The sequence below is a fragment of the Bufo bufo genome, chromosome 6 (genome assembly GCF_905171765.1).
Source record: "Bufo bufo chromosome 6, aBufBuf1.1, whole genome shotgun sequence".
Classification (NCBI taxonomy): domain Eukaryota; kingdom Metazoa; phylum Chordata; class Amphibia; order Anura; family Bufonidae; genus Bufo; species Bufo bufo.
The window spans coordinates 401,368,621-401,380,297 of record NC_053394.1 but is presented as its reverse complement, the minus strand read 5'-3'; the positions used below and the strand labels follow the sequence as shown (position 1 = coordinate 401,380,297).

The following is an 11,677-nucleotide window of genomic DNA, read 5'->3' as shown; positions in this document are numbered from 1 at the left end:
GTATCAGGGGGTGAGGTGGAGGCCCTGTGATTGGGCTCAGGGTTCTTACCCATCCTTCAGACACAGGGTCCTGACAGCGCTCACTAGAGGTCTTCTTCACTACTGTGTAGTCCTGGTTATGGAGAGACACAGTAATAAATATCACTCCATACATCTCCAGAGTCCCTCACCTCTCCAGTCATGTCCATCTGTTAGTAACATAGTTAAGATGATGTAATGTGACATCATCAGAATCTCTCACCTCTCCAGTAAGCCGGAAGAGAATCTCTAGGGTGAGATTTATTATACTCTCCGCTATCTTGTCCCTATCCATCCTTGACGGGTCAGTCAGAAGAAGGATCTTATATAGAAGATATCCACTGAGCGGATCCTATATTGTAGGAACCTGAAAGGAAAGAAGATGAGATGATGTAAAATCCTACAAAATCCTATGTAAAAACTAGATTTTTGTACTTACCGTAAAATCAATTTCTCTTTTGTTCATTGGGGGGGGGGGGGGGGGGGGCAGTCTTGACCTTGGGTATAGCTATTGTCACTAGGAGGCGACACTCTCCCTCCTATATTCCTCCTGCAGACACTGAGCTAATCAGTTTGTACAAAAGCAGTAAATAATAAAAGCCAACAGTAAATAATAAAATAATAAAAAGGAAGAAAACCGGAGATGGGTCATCCTGAAGAACCATAAGGACCCATCTAGAAGAACCAGTAATGTACATACAGGGTGGGAGCTGTGTCCCCCAATGAACGGAAGAGAAACAGATTTTACGGTAAGTACAAAAGGAGGGGAGCCATGCAAACAATACACATATGCAAACTGAATAAGTGCATACCCAAAACCACACGGTGGCAACGCTGATGCTGTCACCTTAGTAGAAGGTAGAGGCAATGCACTACCTATAAAGGCTCGAAGCCCGCGCTCTAGAAATCAGCAGGTTATACCCTGCACCGAAAGCCGTACTAATACCCACGAGAAGTGAGCAAACCCACCAGCATGAAACCAGGCCAGGTCATCTGGCGCAGCACCCCATCACTCTCCTTCATGGTCAAATAGCCCTTACTTTCAAAGTTTTCCCAATTTTTCGGCTGACTGACTGACCTTCATTTCTTAAAGTAATGATGGCCACTCGTTTTTCTTTACTTAGAATTTTTATTATGGCAAGAAAAAAGCAGCTAACAGTCTATTCAGTAGGACTATCAGCTGTGTATCCACCTGACTTCTCCTCAACGCCACTGATGGTCCCAACCCCATTTATAAGGCAAGAAATCCCACTTATTAAACCTGACAGGCCACACCTGTGAAGTGAAAACCATTTCAGGGGACTACCTCTTGAAGCTCATCAAGAGAATGCCAAGAGTGTGCAAAGCAGTAATCAAAGCAAAAGGTGGCTACTTTGAAGAACCTAGAATATTACATATTTTCAGTTGTTTCACACTTGTTTGTTATGTATATAATTCCACATGTGTTAATTCAAAGTTTTGATGCCTTCATAGTCATAAAAATAAATAAAACTCTTTGAATGAGAAGGTGTGTCCAAACTTTTGGTCTGTACTGTATGTATATACACTCACCTAAAGAATTATTAGGAACACTTGTTCTATTTCTCATTAATGCAATTATCTAGTCAACCAATCACATGGCAGTTGCTTCAATGCATTTAGGGGTGGTCCTGGTCAAGACAATCTCCTGAACTCCAAACTGAATGTAAGAATGGGAAAGAAAGGTGATTTAAGCAATTTTGAGCGTGGCATGGTTGTTGGTGCCAGACGGGCCGGTCTGAGTATTTCACAATCTGCTCAGTTACTGGGATTTTCACGCACAACCATTTCTAGGGTTTACAAAGAATGGTGTGAAAAGGGAAAAACATCCAGTATGCGGCCGTCCTGTGGGCAAAAATGCCTTGTGGATGCTAGAGGTCAGAGGAGAATGGGCCGACTGATTCAAGCTGATAGAAGAGCAACGTTGACTGAAATAACCACTCGTTACAACCGAGGTATGCAGCAAAGCATTTGTGAAGCCACAACACGCACAACCTTGAGGCAGATGGGCTACAACAGCAGAAGACCCCACCGGGTACCACTCATCTCCACTACAAATAGGAAAAAGAGGCTACAATTTGCACGAGCTCACCAAAATTCGACTGTTGAAGACTGGAAAAATGTTGCCTGGTCTGATGAGTCTCGATTTCTGTTGAGACATTCAAATGGTAGAGTCCGAATTTGGCGTAAACAGAATGAGAACATGTATCCATCCTCTAATGGCTACTTCCAGCAGGATAATGCACCATGTCACAAAGCTCAAATCATTTCAAATTGGTTTCTTGAACATGACAATGAGTTCACTGTACTAAAATGGCCCCCACAGTCACCAGATCTCAACCCAATAGAGCATCTTTGGGATGTGGTGGAACGGGAGCTTCATGCCCTGGATGTGCATCCCTCAAATCTCCATCAACTGCAAGATGCTATCCTATCAATATGGGCCAACATTTCTAAAGAATGCTATCAGCACCTTGTTGAATCAATGCCACGTAGAGTTAAGGCAGTTCTGAAGGCAAAAGGGGGTCCAACACCGTATTAGTATGGTGTTCCTAATAATTCTTTAGGCGAGTGTATATACACAACTCAATTCTAACCAAACAGACCTAAGGGAACTGCACCCACATCCATCTGTACTAATAACCAGCACTGCAAGCTAGGGATCGACCGATATAGATTTTTTAGGGCCGATACCGATAATCTGTGAATTTTCGGGCCGATAGCCGATAATTTATACCGATATTCTGTGAATTTTCATTTTTGAAAAAAAAAAAAAAAATTCCTACACAAATCTGCTGAAAATGAATATGTTTATTGTTAACGTGTAGTTTTTTTTCTTGTAAATCTTTCTTTTTCATTTATAATTCATGTTTTGCAGTGTTTTTTTTTACTTTTAGCCCCCTTAGAGACGAGAACCCTTGTCCTATTCACCCTGATAGATCTCTATCAGGGTGAATAGGACCTCACACTCTCCCTGCTGCTCTGTGCTCCCTGCAGCATGGAGATTACCATGGCAGCCAGGGCTTCAGTAGCATCCTGGCTGCCATGGTAACCGATCGGAGCCCCAGGCTTACACTGCTGGGGCTCCGATCAGAACTGCCACTGAGGAGGAGGGGAGAGGGGACCCTGTGGCCACTGCCACCAATGATTAATACTGGGGGGCTTGGGTGGGGGCCGCACTGCGCCACCAATGTCTTTAATACTGGGGTTGGGGAGAGAGGGGGCGCACTGCGCTACCAATGTCTTTAATACTGGGCTTGGGTGGTGGGGGGCGCACTGCGCCACCAATATTTTAATACTGGGGCTTGGGGGGGCGCACTGCGCCACCAATGAAGATAAATCTCTCATTTATTCATACACAGGAGCCGGGAGCTGGCTGCAGAATCACATAGCCGGCTCCCGACCTCCATGAGCGTTAGCTGCGATCTGCGGCACCTGAGGGGTTAACTACCGCAGATCGCAGCTACTTGTCATAGAGGTCGGGAGCCGGCTATGTGATTCTGCAGCCAGCTCCCGGCTCCTGTGTATGAATAAATGAGAGATTTATCTTCATTGGTGGCGCAGTGGCCATAACCCCTCCCCTCCTCTTGTCCTCTCTCCTCTTATTGGTGGCAGCGGCACAGGGGGGAGGGAGACACTGCTTCCTTCTCCCCTGTGCTGCTGAGGGAACACGGAGAGCGCTGACAGCAGCATGATCCGTGTTCCCGATACGTTATCGGAATATCGGTAAAATAGATGCCGATAACGTTCAAAATCCTGAATATCGGCCGATAATACCGGTAAAACCAATAATCGGTCGATCCCTACTGCAAGCCTCAGCAGAGAGCCCAGAAGCACTTTTCTCAGCACAGTAGCACTGAAGTAAGGAAGGGGTTAAGCAGAAGGCAGGGGCGGAGCTTATTGGCAGCTGGTGGGGCTAGAGCAACTACTACACCAGGTTGGACTCTCACCAACAAACACATCCTGCTGAGCTTCCAAATGCACCAGATACTAGGGAACAACCTAATAACAGAACACCAATACTGGACTCAACCAATAGCCCCAAACAAACACACATGAGACATAATCTATAAAATATACTACAAAAGTTTATTAAACATAGACATATATTAATCCATATTAGGTGAAGATGACAAACCCACCCAAACCCCTGTCTACAAAGACGGCCGGAGGCTCCCAGAGAACAGGTACCCGCCAGATATAAATCACAGTATACTTGTCTACACCGAAGGCCAAAATCAATCCTGTCAAGAATGAAAAGACTAAATGGTGTCTTACCGCTAGCCACTTGTGAGCATCTGAACCTTGAAAGTTTCAAGGAAACATGATTAAAGACAAAACTGGCAAAAAGGTAAAGCCAATTGGCGAGGCTAAGCCCTGATAACAAGTTACACACAAATGGGTAGCACTAGTAAAAAACAAGTAATAATAATAATCATCAATTACCCATGGTGGATACAAAGACCGAGGCCCCGGAACTGCTGCTACTTCGACACGCGTTTCGCCAACCCTCCCAGTTCTGTACTATGTATTTTCTGTGAGTGCCTCTGTCACAACCCCTACCCATACCTCCCCCACTGTCAACACAGCTACTGTATGTATGGGGTCCACCACTTCCGCCTGAACATCATCTTCATTTCAGCCCAAATGCTGGTGCTTCTCACATCAGTAATCAACAGGAAGACTATCTTGAGTATCTACTGAAGGGCATGTTTTTTTCTTTGCCTCTTCCCAGGGGAAATGAAGGCTCCCCACTAGGATAAGGCAGTGAAGACAGAGAAATTGCAACTGAAGGAGGAGCAGAAGGAATGCTGTGGCACCTGGCTCCAAGGCACGGTGTCAGACTCTGAGGTGACCTCCACATCATCCTGTGTTGACTCGCATGCAAACCACAAGTCCTCAATAATAATGTGGCACCTATCGGAAACGAGGGAGAACTGTGGCCTACTACTACTACTGGCTAGACGGCTGGTGCTGCTACGGCTGTTTGCACTGCTACCCACATTCTGACTCTCAGATGACGAGGCATTGGTCTTTCATTTTGCACTCTTGTTTACCAGACATTTTATCATTAGGCCTTTAAATGAAAAGTCACGGGTTTGATGCACAGGTTATTAAACGGTACTAGCAAAATTGCAAGTGTTTTTTTCTATACCCTAAAGACAAAGGCACAAGAAAATGTATCTCCCCTTCTACAAACACACTGCACACTGGTATTGATAATTTACAAAGATAATACAATATGTGGAATTAAACTGCTATATTACTGTAATTATTGTAGCACATGTTCAGTAAGATGCATGTTATCGTGACACAATACAATGCATTAACAGTTAACTGTTATAGGCATCAGACATATTTTAGAGAATAAAATTGCCTGTATAGGTGTCTATGACACTAGAACAGGTGTTATTGCAATCTCTGGCAGCAAGCAGGGCACTGTTTTCGCATGATTCGTCTAAAGCGAGTCGCCAAAACTTTAGCATATAAATTTTTATGAAATTCGTAATGAATCTGATTAGTGTAGAATTGATTCACTCATCTTTACTATAGACCTCATCTTACCCAAAAACTATTAAAATATTACCACATTTATCCAGAATTGCGTTTTTTACACCTAGTAAAACATTAAGAAACTGTATAAAAATCTAACCTCATGGTAATTGTAATGTTTGTTTTTTTCCTTCCGCTCCATAAATAGTTTTGTTACAGTATAGCAATACATTAGATGGAACATTAAATGGCGTCATAAAAAAGAAATACAACTTGTCCCCCAAAAAACCTGCACGGCTCCGACAACCAAAAAGTAAAAGACTTAAGGGGTCGTTTATTAAGCTGAAATATGCCTATATTGGGTGTATTTCAGGCGCAGATAGTGGAGCAATAGCTAGTTGCACCGCAGTCTGCGTCTTCTCCCTGCTCGTGCCAGGTCTAAAAAGTGGGTGTGGCAATGAAAGGGAGCGGCCTGCAGGACTGTCTCATTTACCGTTTTCTACGACTTTTTTAGGCCTAAATGTAACACAGCTAGGAAGCGGTCTCACATCTAGAACTGGCGGAGGACCCACCAAACTTATGTAGAGGCCTGCGCCTCTTCATCACTTCAGCGGATCCACCGCCAGCTATGGGCTTTATGAAGACTGGCGTCTAAAACACCGGTCCTAATAAATGTGCCCCCTACTGCTTATGGAGGAAGGGGAAGAAAAATAACTATGTAATTGTCCAAATTGGATTGGTCCTGAAAGGGTTAAACCTAGCTTCCACTCCATACTCAGTTCAGTGTAGCTGGAAACTACGGGTCACCGTCCAGGACAAACTTCCTCCAGTCCTCAGAAGGCGGATTCTGTCCTCACTGACTGATTACCTGCCCCAGTAATCCTGACAGAGGATGGCGGTGACTGTACACATACCTCCTCCTGCACCGCTGGACACTACATGGATGGGGGAGACTAGTGGGCTAAAGGACCTTTCATGATGTCATGACCATGTGACCATATATGGGAGGAGTCAGGCTCCAGGCTGTGCTGCTGGAGGAGGTAAAGAAAGGACCTGTGATCATGTCATGGCCATGTGACTAAGTGTGGGCGTGGTCAGGGGGGTCACATGATCAAACACTGCTATTATAGGCTTATCTCCACAGTGTATGCAGAATGTACAGTAGTTACAGAGTATATGTAGCAGAGCTGTCTCTGTGTGATGTGTATGTAGCGGAGCTGTCTCTGTGTGATGTGTATGTAGCGGAGCTGTCTCTGTGTGATGTGTATGTAGCAGAGCTGTCTCTGTGTGACGTGTATGTAGAGGAGCTGTCTCTGTGTGATGTGTATGTAGCAGAGCTGTCTCTATGTGACGTGTATGTAGCGGAGCTGTCTGTGTGATGTGTATGTAGCAGAGCTGTCTCTGTGTGATGTGTATGTAGAGGAGCTGTCTCTGTGTGATGTGTATGTAGCGGAGCTGTCTCTGTGTGATGTGTATGTAGCAGAGCTGTCTCTGTGTGATGTGTATGTAGCAGAGCTGTCTCTGTGTGATGTGTATGTAGCAGAGCTGTCTCTGTGTGATGTGTATGTAGCAGAGCTGTCTCTGTGTGACGTGTATGTAGCGGAGCTGTCTCTGTGTGACGTGTATGTAGCAGAGCTGTCTGTGTGATGTGTATGTAGCAGAGCTGTCTCTGTGTGATGTGTATGTAGCAGAGCTGTCTCTGTGTGATGTGTATGTAGTGGAGCTGTCTCTGTGTGATGTGTATGTAGAGGAGCTGTCTCTGTGTGATGTGTATGTAGCGGAGCTGTCTGTGTGTGATGTGTATGTAGTAGAGCTGTCTCTGTGTGATGTGTATGTAGCAGAGCTGTCTCTGTGTGATGTGTATGTAGCAGAGCTGTCTCTGTGTGATGTGTATGTAGCGGAGCTGTCTCTGTGTGATGTGTATGTAGCGGAGCTGTCTCTGTGTGATGTGTATGTAGCGGAGCTGTCTCTGTGTGATGTGTATGTAGCAGAGCTGTCTCTGTGTGATGTGTATGGGGTAGATGTTTGTGTATATAGGTTTTTGACAACTGTTTACTTGGGAGACAAGCTCTAGATGCATTTTATCTTATTTTTTTTTTTACTGCTTCCACTTCATAGATGACTCTTATTTGGGGTGGCTGTACATGAGCTCTGACTGGCTGGTGAGATTCCTTAACTGGTAAATTGAATGCAGACTATTCTCTTTACCAGTGTAGGGATCTCATTAGCCATCTCAGACTTAAAAAAAGAGTGTATTTACTCCGAAACGCGTTGTCATCTACATCTCAATAAAAAGGATTTATCTTCAATACATTGAGGTCCAGTTTTTGCGCCAAGAAGTATCGAATTTAATAGACTTTTTCAGTCCATATCCCTCTATTGTTCAAATATTAGGACTGTGATTCCTATTCTTACACAGTGTAAAATGTACCACTATTCGTAAATCTGCCCCAGCATCTGAAACGAACGTAGAAAATAGTAAATGAGACGGGCCGACCAGCCTGTCCCCTAACCTGCGACGCCCACACTTTTAGACCTGGCGTGAGCAGGGAGAATTCGCAGATTGCAGCGCAACTAACCGTTAAGGCATATTTGAGCCAGATGATATATCCTTTTCACACTACCCTTTCACAATTAAAGCTTTGTGGTATGGAAACATCAATCTAATGTAAAACATGAGTGAGCAGGTTTGTTGGGGATAAACTTCTATGTGAATCTACATTAAAATGTGAAAATGAAGTGATCTGAATGACTTCAAATGGGGCATGGTCATGTGCTTGACTAGCCAGAGCCAGGATATGAAAAAACTGCCTGGTAGTGTTTTCTTGTATTATTGTTACTAGCAGAAGGACCCGGCTTCGCACGAGTAGATTTCATCTATTTCATTTAATGTTTGTGTGTGTCGTTAAAAGATATGGACAGTATCCACTGTAACAGTGACATCTACAGTACCCCACCCCTTTAACAGTGACCTCCACAGAGGCCTGCTCCCTTAACAGTAACATCCACAACGCCCTCCCCTTAACACTGACCTCCATAGCGGACAATCCCCTTAACTGTGACCTCCACTGTTCCCTGTCCTCTACAGACCTCCACAGCGCCCACCCGTTTGACAGTGACCTCCTTCAGCATCCCGCCCCCTTAACAGTGACCTTCACAGAAGCCCGCCCCTTTAACAGTGTCCTCCACAGCTGCAGCCCCTTTATTAGTCACCTCCACAGTACCCCATCTCCTTCACAGTGACCTCCATAAAACCCGTCCCCTTAACAGTGGCCTCTACAGCAATCTTCCCCTTAACACTGACCTCCATAGTGGACCATCCCCTTAACTGTAAACTCCACAGTTCCCTGTACCCTTAACAGAGACCTCCACAGCGCCCGCCCCTTTAATAGTGACCTCCACAGCATCCCTCCCCCTTAACTGTGACCTCCACAGCAGCCTGTCCCTAGGGTGGCCAGAAGACTGGTTTTAGACCGGACAGTCCAGCTTTCAGAATCCTTGACCTCTGTCCGGCGCAGGGCCTGGACGGACACAGGGATGTCCTTTTGAACAGCTCACTCTCGGACAACAGCACTGTGCTGTGTGAGCGTGAGCTGGAGGGAGAAAATCACCCTCCCTCCCACCCCTGCAGCTGACAGAAGTTGATTTTTACCTTTGTTTTTTCAATCCCCGTTGGCTGCGGAGTGGGGGCATGGCTTAGCGCGACCTGCGGACGGGGTTTTTAAGTCCGTCTTTTGAGGGTGGCCTGAATGGCCACCCTACTTGCCCCTGAGCTGTGACCTCCACAGCACTCCGTTCCCTTAACAGTGTCATCCACAGTGTCCTGCCCTTTTTAAAGCTGACCTGCTGCAGTGAATTAAAATGGCTGGGTTGTTATGGAAACCTGGTGTTAAACTGTGTGTATGTGGAGACTAAGGGCCTGCAAACTTCTATTGGCTGATAAGAGTCATGTGGCCAGGCTTCTATTGGCTACTGCATTTTTGGGGAATATCTCACGCAGGGATGTCTTTTTGAACAGCTCACTCTCAAACAGCAGCACTGTGCTGTCTGAGCGTGAGCTGCAGGGAGAAAGTCACCGTCCCTCCCACCCCTGCAGCTGACTGAAGTTGACTTTTACCTTCATTTTTTCAATCCCCGTTGGCTGCGGAGTAGGAGGGGCATGACCTAACTGGGTCAGGGGCATGGCTTAGCGGGACCTGGGGGCAAGGTTTCAAGTCAGTCTTTTGAGGGTGGCCATTCAGGCATACCTGCCCCCTGAACTGTGACCTCCACAGCACTCTGCTCCCTTAACAGTGTCATTCACAGTGTCCTGCCCCTTTAAAGCTGACCTGCAGCAGTGAATTAAAATGGGTGGGTTGTTATGGAAACCTGGTGTAAAACTGTGTGTATGTGGAGACTAAGGACCTGCAAGCTTCTATTGGCTGATAAGGGACATGTGACCGTGTGTATGGCAGGTGGGATATGGAGTTGGGATATGAAGAGAAAGACCTGCAGACATCTATTGGCTAATGTAGGTCATGTGATATGCCATATTAGCATTTTTTTGGGAATACCTCAGGAACGATAAGTGCCAGAGAGCTGAGACCCGGTCTAAAACCTTCCCGGACAACCTGATGTACCTGTGTGCCAAATTTCGTAATTTTAAATGCGACGGTGCGGATTCCTTTAGTGGACATACAGTACAGACCAAAAGTTTGGACACACCTTCTCATTCAAAGAGTTTTCTTTATTTTCATGACTATGAAGGCATCAAAACTATGAATTAACACATGTGGAATTATATATATAACAAACAAGTGTGAAACAACTGAAAATATGTCATATTCTAGGTTCTTCAAAGTAGCCATCTTTTGCTTTGATTACTGCTTTGCACACTCTTGGCATTCTCTTGATGAGCTTCAAGAGGTAGTCCCCTGAAATGGTCTTCCAACATTCTTGAAGGAGTTCCCAGAGATGCTTAGCACTTGTTGGCCCTTTGCCTTCACTCTGCGGTCCAGCTCACCCCAAACCATCTCGATTGGGTTCAGGTCCGGTGACTGTGGAGGCCAGATCATCTGGCGCAGCACCCCATTACTCTCCTTCATGGTCAAATAGCCCTTACTTTCAAAGTTTTCCCAATTTTTCGGCTGACTGACTGACCTTCATTTCTTAAAGTAAAGATGGCCACTCGTTTTTCTTTACTTAGCTGCTTTTTTCTTGCCATAATACAAATTCTAACAGTCTATTCAGTAGGACTATCAGCTGTGTATCCACCTGACTTCTCCTCAACGCAAATGATGGTCCCAACCCCATTTATAAGGCAAGAAATCCCACTTATTAAACCTGACAGGGCACACCTATGAAGTGAAAAACATTTCAGGGGACTACCTCTTGAAGCTCATCAAGAGAATGCCAAGAGTGTGCAAAGCAGTAATCAAAGCAAAAGGTGGCTACTTTGAAGAACCTAGAATATGACATATTTTCAGTTGTTTCACACTTGTTTGTTATGTATATAATTCCACATGTGATAATTCATAGCTTTGATGCCTTCAGTGTGAATCTACAATTTTCATAGTCATGAAAATAAAGAAAACTCTTTGAATGAGAAGGTGTGTCCAAACTTTTGGTCTGTACTGTACATACATACATACACACATACACTCAGCATTATATATTAGATTATTATTATGATTAATTTTAAAGCTCCAGTAATTCCATGGCACTGTACAACCAGCCGGGGTTACACAAATATAAAAATACAATAAAAAAGCAACTCTTAACAGACTGGTACAGAGGGCTAGAGGATCCTGCCCCCAAGAGCTTACAATCTATAAGGAAAGGGGAGAACATAGTAGGTGAGGGTAAATGCTGCTCATGTGGCTGTGTGGTGGCAGCATGCTCATTGCAGATGGTAGGCTATCCTGGAAAGGTGGGTTTTTAGGTTACTCTTGAAGGTTTGGATGTTGTTGGAGTAGTGAGTTCCAGGCTAGAAGAGAGGCACGTGAGAAATATTGCAGTCGATTGTGAGAAGAACAGATGAGAGTAGAACAGAGGAGGAGGTCCTGTGAGGATTTTAGATGACGTGTGGGGATGTATCGAGAAAGCAGGTCAGAGATCTAAGGAGGGGACAGATTGTGGAAAGCCTTATATGTAGTTATAAGTATTTTAA

The 11,677-nt window shown here is 44.9% G+C and overlaps 1 protein-coding gene and 1 long non-coding RNA gene across 2 annotated transcripts in view; both read right to left on the bottom strand.

Moving 5' to 3' along the window:
* Positions 1-67: 67 nt before the first annotated feature.
* On the bottom strand, positions 68-6,463 carry LOC121004581. The gene is made up of 3 exons (XR_005779777.1): positions 6,444-6,463; positions 242-385; positions 68-112 (listed from the first exon to the last, which is right to left on the bottom strand). It is a non-coding gene; the product is annotated as an uncharacterized LOC121004581 (long non-coding RNA).
* Positions 6,464-11,461: 4,998 nt separating this feature from the next.
* LOC121004521 (zinc finger protein 260-like) overlaps positions 11,462-11,677 on the bottom strand; it is a 114,830-nt gene continuing 114,614 nt past the window's right edge. The window contains exon 5 of the mRNA XM_040436788.1: positions 11,462-11,624. Coding sequence (XP_040292722.1) covers positions 11,617-11,624 — 8 coding nt within the window. The 3' untranslated portion in view covers positions 11,462-11,616. The remainder of the gene's footprint in view (positions 11,625-11,677) is intronic.